This window comes from Gadus morhua, chromosome 16 (assembly GCF_902167405.1).
Source record: "Gadus morhua chromosome 16, gadMor3.0, whole genome shotgun sequence".
NCBI classification, from domain to species: Eukaryota; Metazoa; Chordata; class Actinopteri; order Gadiformes; family Gadidae; genus Gadus; species Gadus morhua.
In genome coordinates, this window is record NC_044063.1 from 29,929,755 (window position 1) to 29,956,425 (window position 26,671).

The 26,671-nt window shown below is 44.8% G+C and overlaps 2 protein-coding genes across 2 annotated transcripts; one reads left to right on the plus strand and one right to left on the minus strand.

Annotated features, from left to right (window-relative positions):
- Positions 1-326: 326 nt before the first annotated feature.
- Positions 327-8,297, plus strand: dhrs12la (dehydrogenase/reductase 12-like a). Its single transcript, XM_030381011.1, has 10 exons — positions 327-410; positions 2,123-2,256; positions 2,858-2,940; positions 3,281-3,376; positions 3,651-3,732; positions 3,864-3,925; positions 4,452-4,556; positions 5,847-5,937; positions 6,084-6,221; positions 7,193-8,297. Exons 1-10 carry the CDS (start codon positions 355-357, stop codon positions 7,306-7,308), a joined length of 963 nt encoding a protein of 320 aa, XP_030236871.1. The 5' UTR covers positions 327-354; the 3' UTR covers positions 7,309-8,297.
- A 40-nt stretch (positions 8,298-8,337) lies between these two features.
- Positions 8,338-26,334, minus strand: wdfy1 (WD repeat and FYVE domain containing 1). The gene is made up of 12 exons (XM_030381010.1): positions 26,170-26,334; positions 24,005-24,072; positions 23,527-23,600; positions 23,300-23,354; positions 20,296-20,446; positions 18,932-19,044; positions 15,370-15,496; positions 14,297-14,402; positions 13,445-13,546; positions 13,126-13,256; positions 12,753-12,861; positions 8,338-10,900 (listed from the first exon to the last, which is right to left on the minus strand). The coding sequence occupies exons 1-12, from the start codon at positions 26,304-26,306 to the stop codon at positions 10,841-10,843; spliced, it is 1,233 nt and encodes a 410-aa protein (XP_030236870.1). The 5' UTR covers positions 26,307-26,334; the 3' UTR covers positions 8,338-10,840.
- Positions 26,335-26,671: the final 337 nt, after the last annotated feature.

Sequence of the window (26,671 nt, forward strand, 5' to 3'; positions counted from 1 at the left end):
CGGCTTATAGCATGGATTTAAAAAATAAATGAGCATTTCTTTAAATCCTTCGATTGTGACGCGAGGAAATACACACATATATCCTTATAGTGCATGATTTAGTCTAACAATAAACTACATGTGTTGTTAAATGTCACCGAACCGTGGACACTTAATTAACGAAATTAAAAAGGGCAAATCGAATCGGCCATTTGTAGAAGCTGAACCACTAGGGCCCGCTAGGGGCCCCGCGGAGGTGTTAACCCCCCGGGGTAATGGACCAGCCCCCCGGGGTTATGGATCAGCCCCCACGTGGTGCGGCGCTCCTATTAAAGCGTAGGAGAGAGCGCACCGAGGACCGAGAGGAGAAGGACCATGTCTCTGTACCGCAACTCCGCCTGGTTCCTCAAGGGAGTGACCGAGTTCACTAAGTGAGTACACTCAGGGTTTGCTGCAGGGGGTTTTCGGGTGTCCATCCATCCATCCTTAAAACTTAGAGGAACTTAGTGCTTTGAAAAAAGTGTTGTTTGTTTGCTTGTTTATAGGTAAATAACACAGTACTACTACTAAAACATATCCATCCAGCGATAAAGGACACGTTTGAAGAGGCCGTAATACAATAAATGGTTAAACAAACTTATTTCCTTCTACGACATTCTCCTTTCTCTTTTCATCCTCCTTTTTTGACTCTTGGTTATGTGCCAGTTACAATCCCAGTGAGCAGACATACGGTCTGCTGTCCGCACAGCCATGCTGTCACGTGTGGAGCGCTAGAGCTAGAATGGGATGTGTTCATCGCTGAGGGGGACTCCAGGATACAAATTCAAATTCAAATTCAAAAAAACTTAAACTTTACTAACTTTACTATACGGTTGAGATATGATATGATTGTACATTTGAGAATTGTCAGAAGAAGAATCAAGATAAACATACAAAAATAATGTAGACCTTAACAAACATGGGCTTAATACAATTTTCCACTTGAACCTGAGTACCCCTAAGCAGGGAACACCTGATGTACCCCGCATGTTTTACATTTAGGTCTAGTCAGGGTGAGGAGTCTCGCTCAAGGATACCTCGACACTCTAGGAGGAGCCGGGGATCGTATTAGCAACCTTCCGGATACAGCGCAACCTGCTCTACCTCCCTTAGCTACTGTCACCCTGTGTTAGCTTGAGGCCCCTGAGGCCCCAGTCCTCAGACCAGCCCTCTTCTGGGGCCCCTGTCCTCGGACCAGCTCTCTGCTGGGGCCCCTGTCCTCAGACCAGCTCTCTGCTGGGACCCCTGTCCTCAGACCAGCCCTCTGCTGGGGCTCCTGGTCGATTTGCTTTGTTCTGTGTTGTCTTTTCCTCCTCCAGAGAGACAAACGTTTGACCCCAGCCCAGCACTACTAGCTCTCTGCTTGACACCACTGAACAGAGCATCCATTAAGCCTTTCATTCCCCCCCCCCTCCCCCCTCACTAAGTTCTCCCCAGGACAATGGGACTAATTGAGGCACTTGATCACTCGCACAAACGAGCCGACACTGCTGTCCCTGCTGGGGTCTGGGTGACCCAGGGCCGAGGGTTCACCGGACCCCGTCTCTCTCTGAGCCTCTCTGTGTCTGTCCATGCTGGGGTCTGGGTGACCCGGGGCCGAGGGTTCACCGGACCCCGTCTCTCTGTGTCTGTCCCCGTCGGGGGTCTGGGTGACCCGGGGCCGAGGGTTCACCGGACCCCGTCTCTCTCTGAGCCTCTCTGTGTCTGTACTGTGGGGGTCTGGGTGACCCGGGGCCGAGGGTTCACCGGACCCCGTCTCTCTCTGAGCCGCATTGTGTCTGTTCTGTAAAACAGGGAGCCCTTTCTCGTCTGTCAAGGCCTGACCTCGTCTTCCTCAGTACCTCTCTGACACACACACACACACACACACACACACACACACACACACACACACACACACACACACACACACACACACACACACACACACACACACACACAGATTGACAAAAACAGATTGACATTTACCTGAAAGATTCTAAATTGTGTGTGTGTGTGTGTGTGTGTGTGTGTGTGTGTGTGTGTGTGTGTGTGTGTGTGTGTGTGTGTGTGTGTGTGTGTGTGTGTGTGTCTGTGTGTGTGCGTGTGTGTGTGTTTCCACTAGGAATGCCTTCATATCAGCGTCCAAGCGGTTTGTGGAGAAGGACCTGGAGGTCTCCATGGCCGGCCGCTCATTCATGATCACAGGAGCCAACAGCGGCATCGGCAGGGCTACTGCCATGGCTATCGCCAAGAAAGGTAGGGCCCCTAGCCTCCTGTCAGCCCCAGCTACCGCTAAGAAAGGTAGGGCCCCTAGCCTCCTGTCAGCCACAACTCTGAGAAGGGTAGGGCCCCTACCTTTCTGTCGGCCCCAGCTCTTCCACTGACCATTCACAGATGACTGTTAGATTCATATTGTTCTGTACACAATATTTCAAAAGCCGAATTATTATAGAGTTAAATATATTATTTAGTTAAATATTATAATACACACAGTTATAAATGAAGGTATAACCTTCAAGACCAAGGCCCAACACGTGGTGATCTATGCAGTCAACCACATTCACAGACTTCAGTCTATTACCCTCACAACTCATTTATAAATTATAATGTCTAATGTTCTGATAAGTTACCTGACTCTTTGTAGGAAACTAAAAACGATAATGTTTAAGTCACAGAGCCAGCCTGTTGCTCTGACCCGCAGAAACAACTGCACAAATGGACTGCAAGTCTAAGGCACTGAAAATAGGCAGGAACATTGAAGTAAACAAACCCTGTTGCTATGATATGCCGGCAAAGAGAGAAGCCTGTAGAGAAGAGGAAGAGCCCAGGATGAGGTTGTGTGATGTCTCCCTGCCAGGTGGGACCGTCCACATGGTGTGCAGAAACAAGGACAAGGCAGAGGAGGCCAGAGCGGACATCGTGAAAGAGTCCGGGAACAAGGTAGCGTACCCTCTACACCCGGGATAAGAATGGATCGGTCACTGACATGAAGCTCTTGCCCATCTGAACGGGCATTCATGCTTTGTGTATGTCATCTAAGTCCAACTCCTTCAATACTTCTTGCCGGCATTGGTCCTTTTATGATTACTACTGTGGTCGTATTTACAAGGAGACAGCGGGGAACTGTTGGTTAACCTTATAAACACTGCACGTGTAGAAAACCGATGGGGATTCTTGCCGTTCAACCTCATTCAGGGAAGATATGTTAAGAATAACCCTAACCTTAAACTTAACCCTAACCCTTGGTACTGACACCTCTGTTTCGTTTATGAACCTTCAGGAGATCTTTGTCCACATCCTGGACCTCTCTGAGACAAAGAAGGTGTGGGAGTTTGCAGAGTCCTTCAAAAGGAAGTACAAGTCCCTGAACGTATTGGTGAGAATCATGTGAATATTACTAAGAATTATAAAATAATAATAATAATACACATTTCTAACACTGCTTTACAGAGACAGATAAGTTAAAGATACAAATCTGTTAAGGACATAAAAACAAACTTAAGTTTCAAAGTATAAACCTGTGTGTGTGTGTGTGTGTGTGTGTGTGTGTGTGTGTGTGTGTGTGTGTGTGTGTGTGTGTGTGTGTGTGTGTGTGTGTGTGTGTGTGTGTGTGTGTGTGTGTGTGTGTGTGTGTGTGTGCGTGTGTCCAGATCAACAATGCAGGCTGCATAATGAGCCAGAGGGAGGAGAACACAGAGGGGCTGGAGAAAAGCTTTGCCAGCAATGTCCTGGGTTAGCAGTACACACACACACATGCACACACAAACACACGCATGCACATGCATGCACACACACAGAAACACACAGAAACACACACACTAACGGATGATTGATGAAATAAAGTGTCTTCTGTCTGTGTTTAGGTGTGTACATTCTGACTAAGAGTCTTATTACTCTACTGGAGAAGAGTGCCGAGCCCAGGGTGGTGAGTGTTCAAACCTATGGCACATACACACGCATACACACAATAAATGACATGCACAAACACGCACACACGCACAAACACACACACACACACACATGCACACACACATACGTACATGCACACAAGAACACGCAAACCCTTTAATGGAGACATAGTGGGACATTCAAGAGGTGAGGTGAAAGGTCACCGTAACCTTAATAATTCCCTCCCTCCCTGTCCTCTCACACCTTGTGGCACCCTAACACGTGGTCACTGCATGTAGGTCAGCACATATACAAACTATAGGACATATGTGTAGTAATAGAAGAGAACGGAATACACAGGTATACACACAACGCTTCACACCTTCTATCTTCTATCAAGTTATAGACACTATTCGCTCATTTGGGACATTGCTTTAACATACATACCACTTCAAGCTCTCCCTATATATTGAAGTTGTTAGCGGTCAATATTTGGCAATTGTAATAGTGGCCACTTTAGAAGCCAAAATTGCTAATGTGTCATAATTCTACCTGCTGCCCAGGTCACAGTCTCTTCAGGGGGCATGCTGGTGCAGAAGCTGAGGACCGGGAACCTGCAGACCGACCGGGGCCGCTACGATGGAGCAATGGTGTACGCCCAGAACAAGGTGAGGGAGAAGCCAAGGTTCAGACAGAGCAAGGTGCGGGAGGAGCCACGGTTCAGACAGAGCAAGGTGAGGGAGGAGCCACGGTTCAGACAGAGCAAGGTGAGGGAGGAGCCACGGTTCAGACAGAGCAAGGTGCGGGAGAAGCCAAGGTTCAGACAGTGCAAGGTGAGGCAGGAGCCACGGTTCAGACAGAGCAAGGTGAGGGAGTTACTTACTTCCATGCAATGAGCCGAAAGTATCTCTTGCAGCCATGGTAAGAGCTTTTTCATCTCTAAATGCTAAGGAAAGGTGCTTTAATGCTCCCTTTCTTATCTCCTTCAGCATAGGATAGACTTGACCATCTGATTGGTCGAAAGGATTACGAAAGGAAAGGCGATAATGCCTTCGTTCCTTGCGGCAGGAACATTTAAAACATTTCCTAATCATCACCTTGCTAGGCCTCTGCTGTCTCTTATTTTGAATGGTTTTCTATCCTTACATGGGGGGGAAATTTTGATCAGACCAAGCAGCAGCCATGACCGCCTGTTTGTGAGCCAGGCAACGATCAGACACCAACTAAGACCGACCACAACCCTAGTCCTGGGCTTTGAGGCCTGGCCCGGCGCTAGGTGAACTGCCAGCCTTCTGAGGCCACTGGACCAATGGGGATCTCTGTCTCGTAACACAAAGGAGATCATTTGTTGGGCGAGGGCCTTGGGGCGTGTTCATCTCGCTGTTTAGGGAGGTTCTGTTTGACTGTTTGATTCTTTAAAACCTTATTAGGGATCCAATATTAATACTGTTAATTAATTATTTGGCTTTAGTTATAGACTAGTGCGAAGACACCTCCAAATGGGTTGTTTGCTGAACATTGTGTGAGGGGCCATGTGGTATACAGTCTATGGTTCTGACAAGGTGAGCTGGGGAGATCACTGTTTTAAAGACAGCCTGACAAGACAGCGCACAAACCTAAAGAGAGAGGCATGATGAATGGTTATTTGGTGAAGAATTAATGTACAAATCTCTCAGCAAGTCAGTATATATATAACAATGACATTTGTACCTGTTCACGTAGGAGCTAAATCCCTTTGCCATAGAAACACATACTGTGTACTGACACAAAAATAGACACAAGCCTAAAACACTCAAATGGGTCTCCAGGCAACCGGTCTCCAAGAATGAAAACAAGGTCACTAGCTCACACTAGAACGTACAAGAATGTACTTTCATCAAAATGAGACCCATGGAAAATATCTCTGCAATATAAAGATTTGACGTGAGTGCGTGTGTGTGTGCGTGTGTATGTTACAGAGACAGCAGGTGGTCATAACAGAGCAGCTGGCCAAGAACCACCTTAACATCCACTTCTCCGTCATGCACCCCGGCTGGGTGGACACCCCAGGTACCCCCCCCCCCACACAAAAACACCTACACACACAATCTCCCACACACACACTCTCCCACAAACACACTCTCCCCCACACACACACACCCAACCACCCAACCACCACGTGTATATATAGACCGCTCCCCACCCTCTCACTCCAGCGGTGGCCAACGCCATGCCAGAGTTCCACAGCTCCATGAGGGAGAGCCTGCGGACCCCAGAGCAGGGGGCTGACACCGCTGTGTGGCTGGCCGTCTCCGATGCCGCCGCAACCATGCCCAGCGGACACTTCTACCAAGGTAGGCTGCATGGGGCCACCGACCACCACAACCAATACAGAGACACACCCATAGCATCATGGTGTTACACCTATTAGGATCATCCAATTAGAATCATGGTGTCACCAATCAGACTCATGATATACACCAATCACACTCCTGATATACACCCATGATAACTGACTTCCAGTGACAGTGGGGTTTTCTTAACCAAGGTCAGTGCATCAGCCCTCTGATCAGGCTAGGTTATCAGCAGAAGACTTGGAACCAAAGCATCAATGAACGAAGCCAGAGCAATACAAGAAAGCATGATAAATCCATTCAAATCAAACGTTGTCCCAGGTTAGCCTGGATGAACTCATCAAGCATGAGGAATTCATCCCCGCCCTGGAAACAGAGATGCAGAATAGAGGAATACGGAGATGCTTGGAATGGGGGATAGTTGGCCATTGTGTGTTTGTGGGCTTTGGTGTGTATTTGGGGGTGATTGGCCTTGAGAAGGGGCTGGTTGTTGGCCATTGTGTGCGTGTGTGTGCGTGTGCGTGTGCGTGTGTGTGTGTGTGTGTGTGTGTGTGTTTGTTGATGGCCTTTGTCCCCAGCAGCTGCAGTGGGCAGCTTCGGTGCCAGATAGTGCCGCAGATTACAGTGTCCTCCTACAAACTCCCACAGCACAATGGTTCCACTGACTTAGCGGATCAGGGCCTCGCTCAGCGGAGACGGAGCAAACAAGAGGGCCGCTTCATGGCTCAATGCTTCCCAGCATACATTGTGGACATTCATGGTGGGGAAAGCAATCTTATGGCTCCGTTCGGTCAAGCGGACGGAAACATTTAAGCCGCCCATTGTCCTCATTGGCCGATAGACCCGGGATGTTTTACAGTCGCGATTGAAATCATTATTGCCTTAATTCAAGGCTTAATCCTAAACATCACCACAATGTGGGAGGCAGTCCATGGATGTGTTTAAAGTGTTACCTTTTTATGTACCCTCAGACCGTAAGATGGTGTCCGCCCACCTGCCTCTGGCCTGGACCCGCAGCTCTTCCCTGGAGGAGCAGAAGTTCATGTCTTCACTGGAGGACTTGGCCAAGAGTCACCAGCCCCACTGAAGCCCCCGCAGACCCTCCTGGATACAGTCACCGTGTTAGGGGGTTCAGGGGCCCACACAGGTGCACTTCAGGACCTTAATCTGTGCATTGGCAACAGAAGCATCAGTAACTTATTGAGCTGCACCTCTTTTCACCTCCACGCTCTAAGGCGTGTTAAAGTGAGCACTAACACCATCTAAGGTTTCCTAACCCAGGGATGTACTCCGGCCAAGTACAAAGACATCAACATTAATCCGATTTTCTTCAGATTCATTTAGCAGCTGAGCTATTATCACAAGGAACACTTTGTCAGGACGGTTAAAATCCATTTGGAAAAAAACAAAGCCTTCCCTTTTAATTAACATCCACAATTTAAAAGTTCGCAACATGCACAATTATTTTGTATTTAATTTGTTTGAACTGTTTGTGAAGGTCTTGACATTTATTGATTATTGATTAATTACTACCTGAATACCTTTGAAGCATGTTTTATCAGTGATGCTGCACTTAGTCTTGGTCTTTCTGAACATAAACTAAAATGAGAGGGCAAGTTTATCGCACCCAGGTGCACAATAAGTCTCGCCCTACTATCACACTCAGTGACTTCAAGAAAGTTGTCAATCAGATGGGAATCTGATGTGACCAAAGTCACACTCTCACCCAAACACACGGTGCACATTTGTATCACAGGTCCATCCATGGCCACACACTCAACGTGACATTCTAGTCTCAGCCCACCCGTCATCGCCAACTGTCGTCCTTGTCTGTCTCGTCAAATGTCCTTTTTTTCTCCTTAAGCGCGCTGCTGTTGTGCTTGCTGCTACTGTTGCTTCCTCGCCTGGCTGAGCTCAGACTGAAGATCAAGTGTGCCTGCTTCTCCCCCCCCCCCACTCCAAGGGCAGCATCACACTGGAAATGTGCAATATTAATGTTTCTTATCCACTAATAAACGTTGAACTTGTTCTGTAAACACATGCTAAATTGTGATAAAATAACAGCGGTGAAAACTCTTTTTTCTGAGTCTGCTTGGTGAAGAAATGTGGAGAAGGATCATTGTTTGTAATGTCTTTATTTAGCATCGTTCAGTTTCTCTCTCCCAGACCCACGGGAGGACAGGGGTGAGCTACATGTCAGTATCATATCGTTCTTAAAAATACTATAATTTGAGATATACAACAGAACATATTGGAAGGATTTGTCTTATACAAGCGGATACGGGAGAGAGAGCTAAAGAAAGAGAATCCCAGAAATTAGTTTTAGTTCTAACTAAATATGCGACTACATTTTGCAGTGTTGCAAAAACAAAGAGTGGACCTTTACACTAAGAAGTAGATCATTGATACTCATGCTGCTGGTGAAGTGCTACGGCTGTAACACTAAACCGGAACTAAAGGTTAACTCATATCCAATCTTTATAGATGTGATTCATTAGATGTACATTGCATCCACCTCCCCTTTCTCGTGTCCTATATCTCCCCCTCACAGATGGAGGGGTTGAGCAGAAAGTACAACACCACCAAGTGATGTCTTCCAAACAGATGTTCTGCCATTGGCTGGATTGAATCTTGATTGTACTGTTGCAACCTCATAACCCTGTAAGGTCCCTGTAGGAGCCCCCTGTAAGAGCCCTACAGATACACTGTAGGGGCCCACTAGGTAACCTCTAGGTACCATCTCTGAGCCCTGTAGGGGCCCTGAAGGGTTGTAGGGGCCTGGAGCAGCCCTGCCAGCAGGAGCAGATGTCAGCCTATCTTAATTCTGGGGCCTCTCAGGGTCTTGGGGTATGGAGATATCGTATAATGCAGTCCCAGGACGTTGGTAGACTGGTAGGCATTTGCTTTCACTAGACCACCGTGTAGTTTGTCACAAACATTTATTTCCCATGCAGATAACCCCGGGGAACATGCAGGAGGCGTTGTGTCATAAGAAAAAAGAACAACATTTGGGCACCAGCAGAAACCATCGTAAAAATATATCCAATACCAATATAAATATACATTAAGATCAAAGAACTGGAATGTTTCTACAGATTAGTATTAGGTTAACATTATGTTCCTGCTTTAATCAGCCAATATTCAGGATAGAGTTAAGGAAGTCTACACTGTTACCATGTTGGCCACACCTAACCAACAGAGAATGCTACATCCACCATGCCCAGTTCAATCAGTCCAACTCATCCACCATGCCAAGTTCAACTCATCCTCCACGGTCACGAAGAAAAAAACACCAAATCACCATCAGTTTTCTTTTAAACCACAATTTGTGCAATTGAGTGCAGTGCAGTTAGGAGAGGAGACCAGGACACCAAATAAATAGAGGAAACATAAAATAGTGTTGAATGAAAAGAACAAATACGCTGCAAGCAATACAAACATGAGTGGGTTCAGAGGGTCTCAGTGACCATGGATCATCAGCAGATCCCTAAAGATCTAAGGATGTTCATGTGTTTCCTAAATAAGGCAACCGAGGAAGTGAGCTCTGAAAAACACACCGCTAGTACTCTGTTATACACCTAGTTTAAGTACCTGTTGAGGGCCTTAAACACACCGCTAGTGCCGGGGTGTACAGCTAGTTTAAGTACCTGTTGAGGACCCTAAGGGGGAGACCCCTCTTCTCCCTTAACAAATCAAAGTTCAGTCTCAAAACAAAGGCGTTCGAGTCTCCTCTATACCACCGCTACTGTTATACAGCATCCATCTGTAGGGGCGTCCCCTGAAGAGCTCTTTGGAGCTCTCCAAACATCCCAGAGGCTACTCCAAGGTCAGGTTGCTTTAGAAGGTCCAGTAGCTAACCAAACCCTAACCTCCACCATGGGACCTCCTGAGAGTCGAGTAAGGCAGACTAGTGGGGGGGGGGGGACAAGGAACTCATGGGCAGATTGAAAGATTAACAAGTTGACAAACACACAGACACACAGACACACACACACACACACACACACACACACACACACACACACACACACAACTGGAATGCAGTAAGCAGGCCCTTGAGACGCTGAGAATGAGACGCATTGATTTGACTTTGGATGAAATGAGACAATTAGAAATAGGCTGTGCATACCATGACTAATACAAATATAACTTCCCAAAGGTTAGGGACCCAATCATGACAAGAGGGAGTGCAAACATGTACAGCCACACATGCATTGTGCTTGAAATATGCGTTAAATAACAATCATTTTACACAAACATTTAAAAAGGGGATCGAAATGATTTGTTGATGGCAAATTCAATACAAGGTATCAGCTCTGATCCTTAGCACAAAGGAACATTTGCACACACACACACACACACACACACACACACACACACACACACACACACACACACACACACACACACACACACACACACACACACACACACACACACACACACACACACACACACACACACCAGTAAGCCCAGTGGTGGATAAGGGAGTTTAGGCATACAGCGGGTGAAAAACATCAATGTGTTTCCATGAGAACTGCATCCACCCCCCCGGCTCAGCACAGAAGTGGGCGGAGACTAGGGGGGTAGGGGTTCTTGTTGAAGGGTGGCGCCGGCGTTCAGCGTGCAGGGAAAACTGTTGCTAGGCTACAGCCCACCACCTGCGTCATGTCCCAGATCTGAGGAGAGAAGGACACGTCATGACAGCCCGCTGAAGCCACCACATCCCACCAGCCGTCCACCAGTGTTCAGTGGGGTCCACACTATGACCAGACCTCAGTCATTGGTATCTATGACATTCGTCTGTTTCGGATCAAAGCAGCAGATCAAAGCAGCAGGGTCCGCAGGAAAGTGGGTCAGTAGGTAGACAGACGGGTGAGTCATTGATCCCGGATTTTGGATATATTTGTAGCTAGCCGTCGGGATGTAACGAAAATGTCAACAAATATATATATATATATATTCACACACACACACACACACACACACACACACACACACACACACACACACACACACACACACACACACACACACACACACACACACACACACTACATGTAGAGATAGGTCAGAGGTAACAGCCTATTTATGTTTCTCCTCTTACTGCACCCATCGTGGCAAACTACCATCATAGACCTATGATTATCACTATCTGTTATATGTATCATCCATCGTGGTGAACTACCATCATAGACCTACAATTATCTGTTATATGTAGGGGTGTAACGGTACACAAAAGTCACGGTTCGGTACGTACCTCGGTTTTTAAGTCACGGTACGGTATGGTTAATAGTCAAGGGGAAAATTAAGAAAAACTGCTTGTTTCTCAACAACGGAGAATGGCCGTAGATAAGCAGGGATGAAAACACAAATAAACTTGATTAGGGCATTTGCATTTCTGAATTCCCAGACAGGGGTTGTTGAAATAGTGTTGTGTTTTTTTTGGCACAGCAACGGTGACACTTTTCAAATGCGTGTGCATGTTAAAGTGCTGTACGTAGACATGGAGAAATCCTCTCCATAGTCGGAGAGCATGTTGGAGACCCTCTCCGTAGCTTACGTGCGCATCCAATATTTTTTAACTATCCGTCGACGCCATGGACCTATTGGTCGACGCAACGGAGACGGCAAGGGCTGTGATTGATTCTCAAATAATTTACGGAATCACTTCTCCGGTTTGACTTTGCACCTTAATTACTTTGTACATTGTTTACTTTGCACCTTAAGGACCAATAAAACACCAAATAAGATTTGAAAAGCTTTGGAAGTTTATTTACAACACAGTGCTTTCATGGTTTGTAGTCAACATAAAAGATAGATCGAGCTGCGAATTGCATTGCGTATCCGACATCCCGACGGAGAGCTGCTGAGGGGTCTCCGTAGTTACGGAGTCGGATTACGGTCCGGGTGGAACTCCGACTTCAAGTTTTAAATTCCACATCGCAAAACAAGCCTTTACTTTCGCCATATTAACGCTATGTACGCCACATTTACTAACCGCGGTACACCTCTGTAACCGCATCGAAGTGCCTGTAACGTGACGGTTCGGTACAAATACGTGTACCGTTACACCCCTAGTTAAATGTATTGATCATCCATAGTGCTAAACTACCATCATCGATCTTTAATTATCACGATCTGTTCTATGTATTGATCATCCATAGTGGTAAACTACCATCATAGACCTATGATTATCACTATCTGTTGCATGTATTGATCAACCATAGCGGTAAACTACCATCATAGACCTATAATAAATGTGTATCTTGTAAATTGTATATATAATTGTCTGTAGTTTTAACAAATCATAATTAACATTTGACACATTTGCTCCCCAGTAGGCATAGCCTTACTGTCAATGTTTCAAATGATGATCCATGTTCCATTGGTTTGGATACAGCCTATCTGATATGGCTTAAGGTGCTAGATCCTATTCTACTTCCAGTGTTACACCACATCACTGAATGTAGTGAGCAATCTGTGATGAGAAATTAAGCTATATATAAAGAGACAGAGAGGGATGCAGACCTTGACGATGCGATCACTGCCACAGGTGACCATCAGGCCTCTGGAAGGATCTATGTCCATGTGGGCGATGTTGTGCTTCCCCTCGTGGAAGGTAGCCAGCGCTGTCCGACTACAGACAGACACAGACACAGACACACAAACACACAGTAGTTTCCAGGTTAAGTGAGTTAGAGGGAAAGCAGGATTACAGTAAGGGGTACATCCCAGTACGACGGATCCAATAACACATTTAGGTATCCAATAAGGGCCACACCGTAACTACTGCTACATAAAAAAACCGATATAAACATTAACATAATTACACATTATCTTATTACATTTTTTATTTAATTACACTATCGACGGACAGACACAGATCTTCTACCATACTCACTCTTCTTCTTTGATGGTGTCAAAGCAGCTGTCACACACCCGCACCTGGAACTCAAAGCCCATGAGGGGGAAGGTGGAGCGCTTGGAGCTGCACTTGGCACACACGGCCTGGCCGCACTTCCTGCAGTGGTGCTGGGGACAGGAAGTGTCAGGGTGACGTACATTGCTCACGAGGTGGCCAGGTGTGTGTGTGTGTGTGTGTGTGTGTGTGTGTGTGTGTGTGTGTGTGTGTGTGTGTGTGTGTGTGTGTGTGTGTGTGTGTGTGTGTGTGTGTGTGTGTGTGTGTGTGTGTGTGTGTGTGTGTGTGTGTGTGTGTGTACCTGTCTGAGGCCGATGGTCCTGCTGTCCCACATCTGCTTGATGTTCCAGAAGAAGGGCTGCTCACACTTCTGACAGGAGTCGCTGTCCAGCCACTGAGGAGCCTGCAGACACACAGAGGACCCCAGCTCTAGACAGCTCTGTCTCAGTCAGAGGACTCCAGCTCTGTCTCAGTCAGAGGACTCCAGCTCTAGAGACAGCTCTGTCTCAGTCAGAGGACTCCAGCTCTGTCTCAGTCAGAGGACTCCAGCTCTAGAGACAGCTCTGTCTCAGTCAAAGGACCCCAGCTTTAGAGACAGCTCTATCTCAGTCAGAGGACTCCAGCTCTAGAGACAGCTCTGTCTCAGTCGGAGGACCCCAGCTCTAGAGACAGCTCTGTCTCAGTCAGAGGACCCCAGCTCTAGAGACAGCTCTGTCTCAGTCAGAGGACCCCAGCTCTAGAGACAGCTCTGTCTCAGTCAGAGGACCCCAGCTCTGTCTCAGTCAGAGGACCCCAGCTCTGTCTCAGTCAGAGGACCCCAGCTCTAGAGACAGCTCTGTCTCAGTCGGTAAACCTCAGATTCTCTCATCCATCACACGCTGGTGCAGTATAATTAAGACTATGAACCAGTGAACTTCTCCTCACACGCTGGTGCAGAATAATAAAGATTATGAACTAGTGAACCACTCATCACATGCTGGTGCAGTATAAAGATTATGAACTAGTGAACCTCTCATCACACGCTAGTGAGGAATATTAAAGACTATGAACCAGTGAACCTCTCCTCACATGCTGGTGCAGTATAAAGACTATGAACTAGTGAACCTCTCATCACACAGTGGTGCAGTATAATAAAGACTATGAACTAGTTAACCTCTTCCCGCTGCGTGTCCATGTTCCACACGGTGATGCCTCCGTCCACAGAGCAGGTCAGCAGCTGTCTGGTCAGCTGTAGGTAGCGCACCGCCTGCACTCGCTCGCTGGGCAGCCCAGAAACAAATGAACAGAGAACCAGGGGAGAGAGAGAGAGAGAGAGAGACTAATGAGTTGTGTGATAGATTAGCAATATTCATGACTTCAAAAGACACAACCCCTAAATATTGATTATAGGTCAATATTTTATTTAGTTGATGGAGCGAGAAAAAAATGTTTGCAATGATTTTGATATTAGACTCGTATTAGGAATACCAAATGAATAACCTCTTTTGGATTATGTCCCACAAAGTAAGCTGATTTAACACTTCGGACTGTGGCATTTGACAAACACACGTTTTAAATAAAAGTCTCCATTATTAATTTTGACATGGTTGTCATGAGAGGACCTCATTAAATCCTACTTTAACTTCAAAGCCGGGACTTTATCACCATCAGAAACCTCATGCAGCCTCTGTGATAGAGACTATATCGAATACAACAATAGAATACAACAATAGCAAAAATGTTGTCTTGTATGAGATTATATTGGCCTGATCTTAGAGGATTGGTGTGTGGATGTCGGTGTCCTTTGGGAAACTGTACTTCGTAAACGTTTCCTTTTAATTGTATTTCTCCTTATTTCATTCGACCAACTAGGGACCCCCAGGGAGCTTGGGAGTGACAGGCCTGGTGAGCACCAGGGAGGGGGGCGGGAGACACCCGCTCTAGTACCGGCTGATGAAATATGTATGGGGAGATCAGGGGATTGTTAGAGACACAGCCCATGGTGGGACCGCTGGAACTGACACTACTGAGACGTGTTGCTGAAAGAGGTAGACAGAGTGAGATGGAGTGAGAGTTAAAGAGATAGAAAACACTTGGGTGGGTGGGTCTCCCTCTATAAGCAGAACTCAGACTCAGAACTACACACTGCACCTAGCAACCTTAACTCATGAACCTGACCACGGCCCCCTGTCAGAGCGCTGCCTGTGTGTGCTCTTGGGTGTGTAAGAAGTGTGCGTGTGCACCTACTGGTGTCCCTGGAGCAGCAGGGTGCGGCCCTTGCGCCCGCCGATGTCCCACATGATGACGCTGTGGTCGGAGGCCCCTGAGAAGAGCAGCTTCTGCACCGGGTCCCACCACAGGGCCCCGATACTGCCTGGAGGAGGGGGCGGGGTGGAGGGAGGACTGATTGGTCAGATTTAAGGGCTGCTGTTTAGTGTCATGTGATGCCACACCTCGGCTATTGGTGAATGACCTGTGCTATGAGAGTACTCCCGGGAGTTGACGGTGCCCAAATCAGACTTGAGACTGCGCCCAGCAGGGCGTCTCTCTCTGATTGGCTTGGGAACCCCTCCTGCCCATCACAGGCGTGTGATGTAACTGCAACACTTTTTTTTTCTTTAAATGGTGCCATTTTCTGCTTCCTCTATTGCCTCTCTTGGCTCCTAACGTATATTTAAAGATGTTTTCTATGTATATGATGAGTGTTTGAGCGATGTGATGATGACGGAGTGAGCGTGGCGAGCGGCCTGGAGGAGCAGTTATTTGGCGCCAGCCAGTGGCAGCAGGGAGCGCTGCATCACATGGCTGGCCCAGTGTTTTGATCACAGGACAAGCTCAGATTTATACCACTAAAATCTTTATGCACACACACACACACACACACACAGACACACACACACACACACACACACACACACACGCACACGCCATTCCCATGTCAAGGGGCTTGTGTTGATAGCCAGGACGTAAATAGTTATTTAGATCAGTGGTTTTCAAACTGTGGGGGGCGCCAGAGTTCTTCAGGGGGGGCGACGTGAGAAAAAAATAAACCCGAAAAAACCCCTGAAAGTCGATGATTCAAATCATCGTACTTCAACTGTAGAAGTAACATAACTAAATCAATTTTCAACCGTCTTTTATCTTCAATAATATCTAAACAGAATTTCGATATCATTTATACTTTTTTCAGAATCACAGTTTTAGTTTCATACCGCTTCGTTTTCAGCTGTTTTCATTGAAGACGTCAGCCCATTCTGATAGACCTACTTCTAGACATCGTAACTCATTCATTTTTTCAACCGTTTAACATCGTTCAAACCATTAAACAAATCGACACACTTGTATCTTCAATACTATCGAAACGGAATTTTTATACTTTTTTCAGAATCACAGTTTTAGTTTCAAACCGGCATCGTTTTCAGTTGCCTATAATAATTTAGGTCACCAAAGCAACGCCGGTAAACAAACCCGCCGAAAAGTCGAATCTCTGGACTGAAAAGGCAGATCTGATTCGACTTTGAAAATTCAGTCGGGGACCCTGAATGAATCTGTGTAAACTGGCAGTTTACACAGATTAAGATGTTCAAATGTATTTAAAAAAGGTTAAGCTAAAACATGCTTAGATAAAGTTGTTGATGTTGTAATGTTTCAGAAATATGTTTAAAAAAGGTTAAAAATATGTTAAAAAAATATATAACTTTTTTTTTTTTGGGGAGGGGGGGGGCTCAGCAGAAATTTTTTTCTCTGAGGGGGGGCTCACTCTCTCACACTTTGAAAACCCCTGATTTAGATCAATAAAGTGGCTGAGCTGGCAGTCAGGGCGTGCATGTGCGTGTGCGTGCGCTTAGTGTTAAGGGAAGAAAAGGGGAATCGTTGAGTCATCACACGTTTCATCTGGCCTCACATTGCTTAACGTCTGTTGTGTGTGCGATCAATCAAAGAAAAGTTAGGAAAATAAACCGACAAATGTAATGCAATCCCCATTAAGATGGCCCTCGTGTCCATGTGTGTGTGTGTGTGTGTGTGTGTGTGAGTGTGGATTAGGGCCAATTGGGGCTAGCCTGGAGCCGTAAGCCTGATTGCTGCTGCAAGCACTCTGAATTCTCATGAGGCGTCAAGGGAAGGAGTAACAGCCAACTCCTAGGCCCCGTCCACACGTGCGAAAACGATCCGTTTTAGTTTAATGCAGTTCAGGAATATCTCCGTAAAGACGGATCCATTGCGAAACCACATCGAGCTGTAGAAACACTGTAGTAAATATTCAAGGCACTGGGTCTCCACAAAAAAAGTGGAGCGCATCAAGCCTGCGCGCATCAAGCCTGCGCTCTATATAGAGGGATCAGTCTACAACACTCCCCACTCTACTCGCATGTCGTTGGCAGAAAGAGACGAGACCGACAACAACCGCAATCATATCTTGCTGTGCGCTTGGTTGAACAAACCCTTTTAAGACTGATTATCCGATTTATTCTACTTCTTGCTTGCCACCATAATAAAACAATTCAAATACTTTAATAATTATGCTTTTTCTTATTCGTATTGCATGCTTATTAAATGTATACTCATTTGAGTTGACCTCCCTCAAAAAGTAGTCCCCTTTAATTACGATCGATAAAACATGTTTTTGACACCTCGAAGGCCATTATCCCGCTTATACCATGGTCACTTGCCAAAGAAAGGAAATGAAGATCATTCATTTATATTTTCATGCATTTTACAATCCAAATAAAAAGTTTTTCACATAAGTAGGACGGACCGTAGCTACGACTTGGCAACGGGAGGTATTCTAGTCCGCTGAGCTATGAGCCAGAGACAGCGCTCGTTTTGAAGAATAATCACCGGCCATTTGTTTAAAAGTGAAACGCGACGGTCTATACTTTCAACATAAAGTGTACATATTTATAATTCAAAATTCGTCCCAGCCTTTATACCACAGATACTCTAGGGTCTATAGCATATAACCGCGTTGTCTGATTACAGTTTAATTCATTTTTCACAACTTACCAGCTCTCGTTTTGAAGAATAAACACTGCGCCATTCGTTTCAATGGTAATCGCGACGGCCTATATACTCTATACTTTCAACATAAAGTGTATATATTTATAATTCGAAATTCGTCCCAGCCTTTATACAATAGATACTATAGGGTCTATATGATATAACCGCCTTTGCTGATTACAGTTTAATGTAACAGTAAGCTGACAAAATCGCTAAATAACACTGCAACTGCAAATTAACAACACAGAGATAACCATGTGCAACCGGTCAAACAAATTTTCTTTTTGCCATCTTTCTGCGCGCGCATCCGCTGTGTTGATAAACAAATAATCCCCCTAGACAAACATCCAGTCACGAGGAGATTCAATCTTTTAAATTGAGCAGAAATACTTTTTAATGTACAGTTAGTAATTAAATTTATCAAGGGGCTGTATTTAAAGCTACAAAAATAATACAATTAAAAATAATAATAGTAATAATTCAACGCAACTCTGACGTCCCACAGCTGGTGGGGGGCTAATGACGTCATCGTTTGTGTTTTCAGGCGTCCCCATGAATCCTAAAACGAAACCGCATAGGTCCGGATATATTTGAAACCACCCTGGGACATGGTTTCAGAAAAGTGCGGTTTCGGTCACCGGATCCGCTGGATCCGTCTGGACGGTCGGCCGAAACGCACAAGACTTTTGCGGTTTCACAAAAAAATCTGCTCCGTGTGGACGGGGCCCTAGTCTACAGATTTATCTCCTGGTGCCATCTCCTTCCTATATGGCTGCAGCTGGGGGGCACGTGGGCGTGGGTGGGGGCTCACCTTCATGGCCCTTGAGGGTAGTGATGATGGAGTACGTCTGTCTCTCCAGCTTCAGCAGGGTGATCTGACCCGAGTAGTCGCCCACAAAAGCGTGCTGTGTCTCCTGATCGTATCTGACGGGCTGGGTTAAGGTCTCACACACTACCACACACAAACACACACGCACACATTAGAGGGGGGTAAAACATTATTTGAAATAAATACAGTTATGCAAAACTAACCTCAAATAATAGATGTTCTCCAAACTGGTTCAACCGATAATGTGACACAAGAAGTGGATTTTAGTGTTTGTTTTGCAGTGTATGAACAAAGAGCGTTATACACATGGACATGAGTGTGGTGGGTACACTCACACGAATGATTCAACGGTAGAACGCGATACAAAGACGAGCCGTTTGGTTAACGATACAGCACGATATATTTCTAACGATGAATACAAAATACCTGTGAAACGGTAAAGTGCTGGATTTCGGTCTTTATTCATGGTCCAAACTGAGTTTTTCAGTTACTTTTCTTTGTTAGTAAAGTTCTGTTCAAGTTTCTTCATTCATGTGTTGAGCGCCACCTCGAGGAGCGGGGAAATCTGGTTGAAGCGCCTTGTTTTATTAATTTAAATATCAATATTTTGGGCATGCTAGAGCTGCTGCCCCGGCGACCAAACCCCGGATAAGCGGTTTGAAGATGAGGATAAGGATTTTGGGGCAATATTTATTGCCTAACTCTTCAGGAATAGAGCATAAAAATCCAAAATTAATTCTTATAAATATTAATAATAATTTAAATCAAAAAATTAGAGCTGTCAAGCGATTAAAATATTTAATCGTGATTAATCGCATTAATGTCATAGTTAACTCTAATTAATCGCGATTAATCGCAAATTCTTTTTCTATGCTAAATATCCCTTGATTTTTTTGTCCCATAATTCTTCTCATTTTAATTCTCTTATCAACATGGTGAAGTGCATCGGCTTGCCTTGTGCAAATGATTTTCTATTGATAACAACATTGGCATTACACTGATCAAAACAGGACGATACAAAAAAAGAGCCTATAGTGCAATTAAACGACTGCTTTGAACAAATGTCATTTGAACATAGCAGTCAGGCTACTGCTTCTTTGTTTTGAGCCAAAGAATTTTTTTTTTTTTTTTTTATACAATATTTGCGTTAATCGCGCGATAAAAAATTTAACGCTGTTAAATTTGGTTTGCGTTAACGCCGTTAATAACGCGTTTAACTGACAGCTCTACAAAAAATATATCGATATTTGGGTCCAGTGCATCGATTCTCGTATCACACGAGGAAGGGTGACGATATGTTGCCGTATCCCGCCCCTAGTCAATATAAAGTTGAAGCAAAAGGATACTGGAGGCAGGAGGCCCAGGAGCTGAAGTAGTGTCTGCCCAGCATGCTGCCGCTCTCGGTGCACATCCAGCTCACGCTCTTGTCCTGGCCGGTGCTCACCACCCACTCACTCTCCAGTGAGAACACCATATCCGACACGCGGTTCTGATGGGCTGAACCGAAACACACATCAGGACAATCAAACACCAGACAACACTGACTTAGATGTGAGTCCCATCTCTTTTGTTGAATGAGACCAATGCTAACTCTGGAGACCAATTACTTATTGTTACTTACTACTTCAGTTTAAGTTCCTCTTATAATTACTTACTCTATTTTATTTTATTATTACTATTCAGGTGAGTGCTGCATGTAGCGCTCAACTATTGTTCTTAAGTTTCTTTCTTTCTTTCTTATTCTCTACAAACTTTGGGACCTATCTCCTTCCTCAATTTTTCATCTAGACTCCATTCCAATTTTTAAATGTTCATTAGCTTGGAATCGCACACTTCTTTTCAGATTTCTAAAATATTTTATACTTTTGAAGATATTAAAATACTATTTTTTAGGGTGCACTCACACTAGGCCATCTGGCCGTAGCCGTTGCCGTTTTCACACTCAACAGTGCTCAAATCTGCCAGTGTGAGTGTGGCCAGGCTGGCCAGGCCAATTTGGCCACTTGGGAGATGTGTGCTGCTACGGTACGGCCCGCCACAGTACAGATGCTAATGAGCCAACACACGCACACGCACGGCTACGCAACCAGAGCTGGATGACGTATAGTCAATGCGACGACCATGGACATAATAAAGGCGACGAGCCTTCTTTCCCATTAAACGGTAAACATGGCTTCAAGCGGTTCAACTGTTGGTTCACGTTGGTCCCATAGAGAAGTCGAGTGTCTGTTATTTGGGCATTTCGGCTCCAAATAAGCAACAGACTCAGCGAAGTGCGAACTGTGTTCTCTGTGTTGTTGTCCATTGTTGTTGAAACTCTGACTGGCGGCAGACTTTATTATGGTCCATGCAGCGGACCCTTGGTGATGACGTGTTACGACGTGATGACGTATGTACAAGAGCCTACCGTGGCCAGGCCACAGTTGCGATGGCCAACGGCCACAGCCAGATGGCCTAGTGTGAGTGCAGGCCAGAGAACAATGGGACCAGTTGAGCACGGTTAGGTGTGAAAACGGCCATATGGCGTAGTGTGAGTGCATCCTTACAATGGAAGTCCTTCTGACACTTAATACTTCGTAACTTTGTCAATATTTTATCGTTCAAAGGTTTAACAAATCAACACACTTGTACCTTCAATAATAAAGAAAACTGAATTTTGATTACCTTTATACTTTTTTCAAAATAACAGTATAAGTTCCATGTCGGCTTGTTTTCAGTTGGTCTCCTTGATTTACGCTCGCTCAATTGGATTACTTCTTACAACATATGTAATTTTGGCTGGTTTAAAAAAAAATATGGCGGGATTATTACAATTCTTTCTACAAACATCAATCAATACCATAAGGCATATCGTTTGTGCAGCTAGTACCACTATTACTTCAGCTGCTACTACTACATCTACTTAATTTACTACCACTACTACTACAGCGAGTACCACTACTACTTCTATCTTCCAGCTTTGACAGTATTACAGTATTACAGTTTAGCTTCCAGCTTTTGTAATAACAATGTACTTTGCTTCTTCAGATAATGCAAATCAGTTTTCCATTTCAGTTCATTTACAGTTGACCTTTAAGATTTTTCAGCAGTGCAGGGCAATACATTTGACCTTTCAGATTCTTCAGTTCAATTCCATTTAAATTTCTTGAATTTCTTGATCTTGTATTGTCGTTGATATGTGGCTGTTGAGGAACCAAGCCAGGTGCGTTCACACCAAGACACATTTGTCGCCTGTTCGCGTTGTCGCCCAAGTTTTGTCGCGCGACAAATCATAAACTGTCGCTATGCAAGTTTTGCGAATTTGCTGCAGTTCACCCTAGACTGCACTGCAGGGAACGGTTGGCCGGTTGAACGCTGATTTGCTGTTACCTTACACATGTCACTCAGTGGCCACGTTGTTGAACGCTGATAGGCTGTCATCGCAGGAATGTCGCCGCAAAGTTGAAATATTTCAACTCAAGCGAATTTGTCGCGCTACGATCCTCGTGAACGCGCTCGCCTGTGCAGGGCGAAAGTGTGGCGCAACAAATCAAAACTTGTCACCGATATTCTCTAGTGAATAATTTGCCCGATTCGCGTATCTACGTTCACTTTGTATGGGATCATGCTGCCCCTTCGCGTTTGGTGTGAACGCACCTTAAGAATTGTACTTTTGCAAACTTGTACAATTAGATACGCTTAGAGGTAAAAACATTCAGGAGGATACCTCCATCCACGAAGCAACCCCCTTCTCCCTGCTAGGAGCTGAGATCCGCTTCTGCATGAAAAGAACTGACCTCACTTCACAAACACTTTGTTTCTAGCTATGTTTTTGTTTTATCTCTATTTTTATTTTCACTTCCTCTATGTCTCTGCTACTGTTTCACAGCAAATAGGAAAACATATCTTAAGAGTAGCACTCGCATTACATAGACCACAGAAGATGTGCGGGATACTATTTCTGGAGATGTCTCACCATTTCCAAGTTCTAGAATTCTAAAGTGACAAGGAGAAGTACTTTTCCCAATAAAACTAGTCGAGACAAATATATTCCCCCCTTTAAGTATTACAATTGGAATATCTGGCAACCAGAAAAGGCTGGGTGAATATAAATATATTCCTCTCCTATTATATAAATAGTACCCTGTGTACACGGGGAAGGGAGTGTGTGTGATTCCTGAGAGAGTTGCCTAACAGAGAGAACTGATGGGCCATTGGCCCAGGGCATGCTGGGAAACCACACCAGATCATTTTTTACCAGACTAGAAAGGGCTTTTCCTCTTGACTACATAACCAAAGAGGGCAACATCTTCTGTATCTATCCGCACGTCTCTCAGTGAACCACACACATACTCATGGAGGAGGCCTCACCTGGATACGTCTTCACGTGGTTCATCTTGTTGAAGTCCTCAGATATGAGAAACTCCTAAGGAAGAGGACAGAGTCTCAGTTAAGCCTGCTCTGCTCTGCTCTGACACGCTGACATTTATAGGCAGCCAAAAAGTAACAATGGGCCTCTTTAAAACTAAAATAACCATTTAGACTGGCTTTACTTTTCCAAACAAGGCTATTTATGAGAGCCTGTAATGGGCACTCACCACAATGGCTCCGTTGTCTTGGCCAATGAAGATGCGCCGACTGTCATGGTGGTACGACATGCAAGAGCATGGAGCTATCAAAGTCACAAAAGCAAACAACGTTTTATACACAACCCTGTTCCCCTGCATACATTTAGCCCTAAAAGTATTCCACAATATTCTATATGCCTGAGTCAGTGAAGCTGCATATTTCCGACATAAATAATGCATGCAGGCAGATGTGCTTGACTTTGATAGAAACAGAAGTGCTGTTTCGACTGACATGGGGTTTGGTTGGGTGAAGAAAAGAGGAGGATTCTTCAGTTACACTTTTGGGGCAGTCTGTCTGTCTTAATAACACGGCCTGGGTGATTGATTGACAGTCATCACCTGTTAATGTTCTATAGATTCTAGAGATAACATTGTTCATGAATGTTGATGTATTAACAGCTTATTGATGTTTATAATGCTGTCATATATCAACTCGGACCGTACTTACAGGACACGGTGTGGTAGATGCTGGGCCAGAACTGCCCGCTGTCCCGCTTCAGCCATACTCGGATGGTTCTACAACAACGCAAACCATTTGCATCTATTAAATCTATCCAAGTATTACTGATAATGTGAGCTACTATACGTTCACATTGGAGGAGTAATCATCAGGATGTAAGTTGGCCGAAGATAACATTCATTAGTGATCAAATAGTGTCAAAATAGCACTTCCCCTAATTAACCTCCATTCTGAATTAACAGCTGGTTGCATAATAGAAAAAAGATACATAACAAAGAAAACCAAGTTAACCACTTTGATCAACACAGAATATAGATTGCATACATCAGATATTGCTATACCATAAAGGATGTAGCTACATACACAAATATGCAAATCACATAGTGAAACAAGCAATGATTTCGGACATTTGCACGCGCGCACGCACGCACGCACGCACGGGCACACACACACACACACACACACACACACACACACACGCAAGTTACTTCAAAAGAGTAATGCATTATTAATTACTTGTTACTGTTATTTTAAAGTAATCAGTTGCACATCTCGTTTTCAGAAATGTCCAACTCACCGAGTGGTTTGTGGTGTTAGTTGATGTTCCAAATCAATTATCGTAGCGTTATACAGTTTCTGTCGTGTTTTATTTGGCATTTTGTAAATCCATTGATTTCGGTGGGAAGACCCATTGCTCCTTGACCGGAAACGGAAAGGCGGGCTGGTCGCTCCGTTATAGCCTACTATTGATACGGAGAACCGAGCAAAAAGACTACAACCAACTCCCCTGCTGCTGCCGTGATCTTCTCTTCTAGCAGTAAGGAAGGAACATTTGAGCACATTCTTTTCTCCCCTGCGAATCTCGCCGAGTTAAATATTATTATTTTTTTTGTAACGCCTTACATTTCCGCGTTAAAGCAAAAAGTAATGCATTACAGTAATGCATTACTTTTGTAACGCGTTCCTCCAAACACTGTGTGCATATACATATGTATATATACAGTGTTGGGAGGAACGGCGTTACAAAAGGACGCATTACAAAAGTTATATATATATATATATACAGTGTTGGGAGGAACGCGTAAAGTAATACACACATATACTCTCTCTCTCTCTCTCTCTCTCTCTCTCTCTCTCTCTCTCTCTCTCTCTCTCTCTCTCTCTCTCTCTCTCTCTCTCTCTCTCTCTCTCTCTCTCTCTCTCTCTCTCTCTCATCCAGGATACTATGCATCCTGATAAAGTCACCTAGGCCTTTGGAATTACAATAGCCCCACATCATCACATACCCTTCACAATACCAAGAGATTGGTATGGTTTTATTTCAGTTAGCCTATTAGCTGGTCTGATTTGCATTGAGAAATCATTAGGCTAACTGAAAAGAACCATGCCAATCTCTAGGTATGGTGAAGGTTATGTGATGATGTGGGGCTATTTTAATTCCAAAGGCCTAGTCGACTTTATCAGGATGCATGTATCCTGGATCCATACATAAATGGCCTTTAAAAAAAAATGTTCCGGCCTCTATGAAAATTTAACATAGGGGATCCTATACTTATGCACCCTAAATTGTAATGATGAACATTTATTTATTTACGATACATTTTTCATTTACAAAGAAAATTGGTTGTTTAAAAGGTTGGGTTTTTCCTCATTTGTTTAATTAAGACATTAAGATCAATGGCTTTTTATTCCTCTTTTTAGTAAACTTTAGCATGGGTGCATACACTTATTCTTACCACTGTATACACACGCACACACACACACACACACACACACACACACACACACACACACACACACACACACACACACACACACACACACACATATAACCATATGCATACATTATATACATACATACATAAACATATATAAACACACACACACACAATATATATATATATATATATATATATATATATATATATATATATATATATATATAACAGAGTCTACAGGTAATCTTCTCTGAGAAAGCATTGTGATCCATGGCTACCGCTGTGCTGATGCTCAGCAAATAGACGGGTCCGACCCGGGCTAACGCTCCGGTCCTGCTACCGAACCGGGATAATTCTCTTGTCGTCGTGCTACCGACCCGGGCTAACGTTTCGGTCCTTGTGCTACCGACCCTCGATAACCCGCGAGGTACTCACCGGTCCTCACTGACCGTGATCACCCCATCCTCCTTGGGGATCAGAACGGCCGCGTTGACCCCGTCTGAGTGCCCCTCGATCTTGTTGAGCAGCACCGGGCGGGAGGTCTGGGGCCTCGAGTGGATCTCCGCCGCCATGTTCGCTCTACTGTGGATCAGCTGACCGCTGCTCAGAGGCTGTCAGGATTACCGTAATGACAAGACTACACTCAGGATTACCGTAATGACCAGAGTCAGGCTGAAGCCTACGACAATCAGGTGCCTATCCTGAGCTGCAGTATTTAATAAATAGGCCTATATTAGGGCTGTCTAAATTAACGCCGTAATTTAGATTAATTAATCACAGAAAAATAACGCCGATTAATCGCGCTTCTATAGTGTCCTTTCACCCGGTGCGTCATTTGCTTTGAAACTAAAAAGGCCCCGTCCATACTAACCCGGGTAAATGTAAAAACGCACATCCGCCATGAATACGATCTCCATCCACTCTATCGTTTTCATAT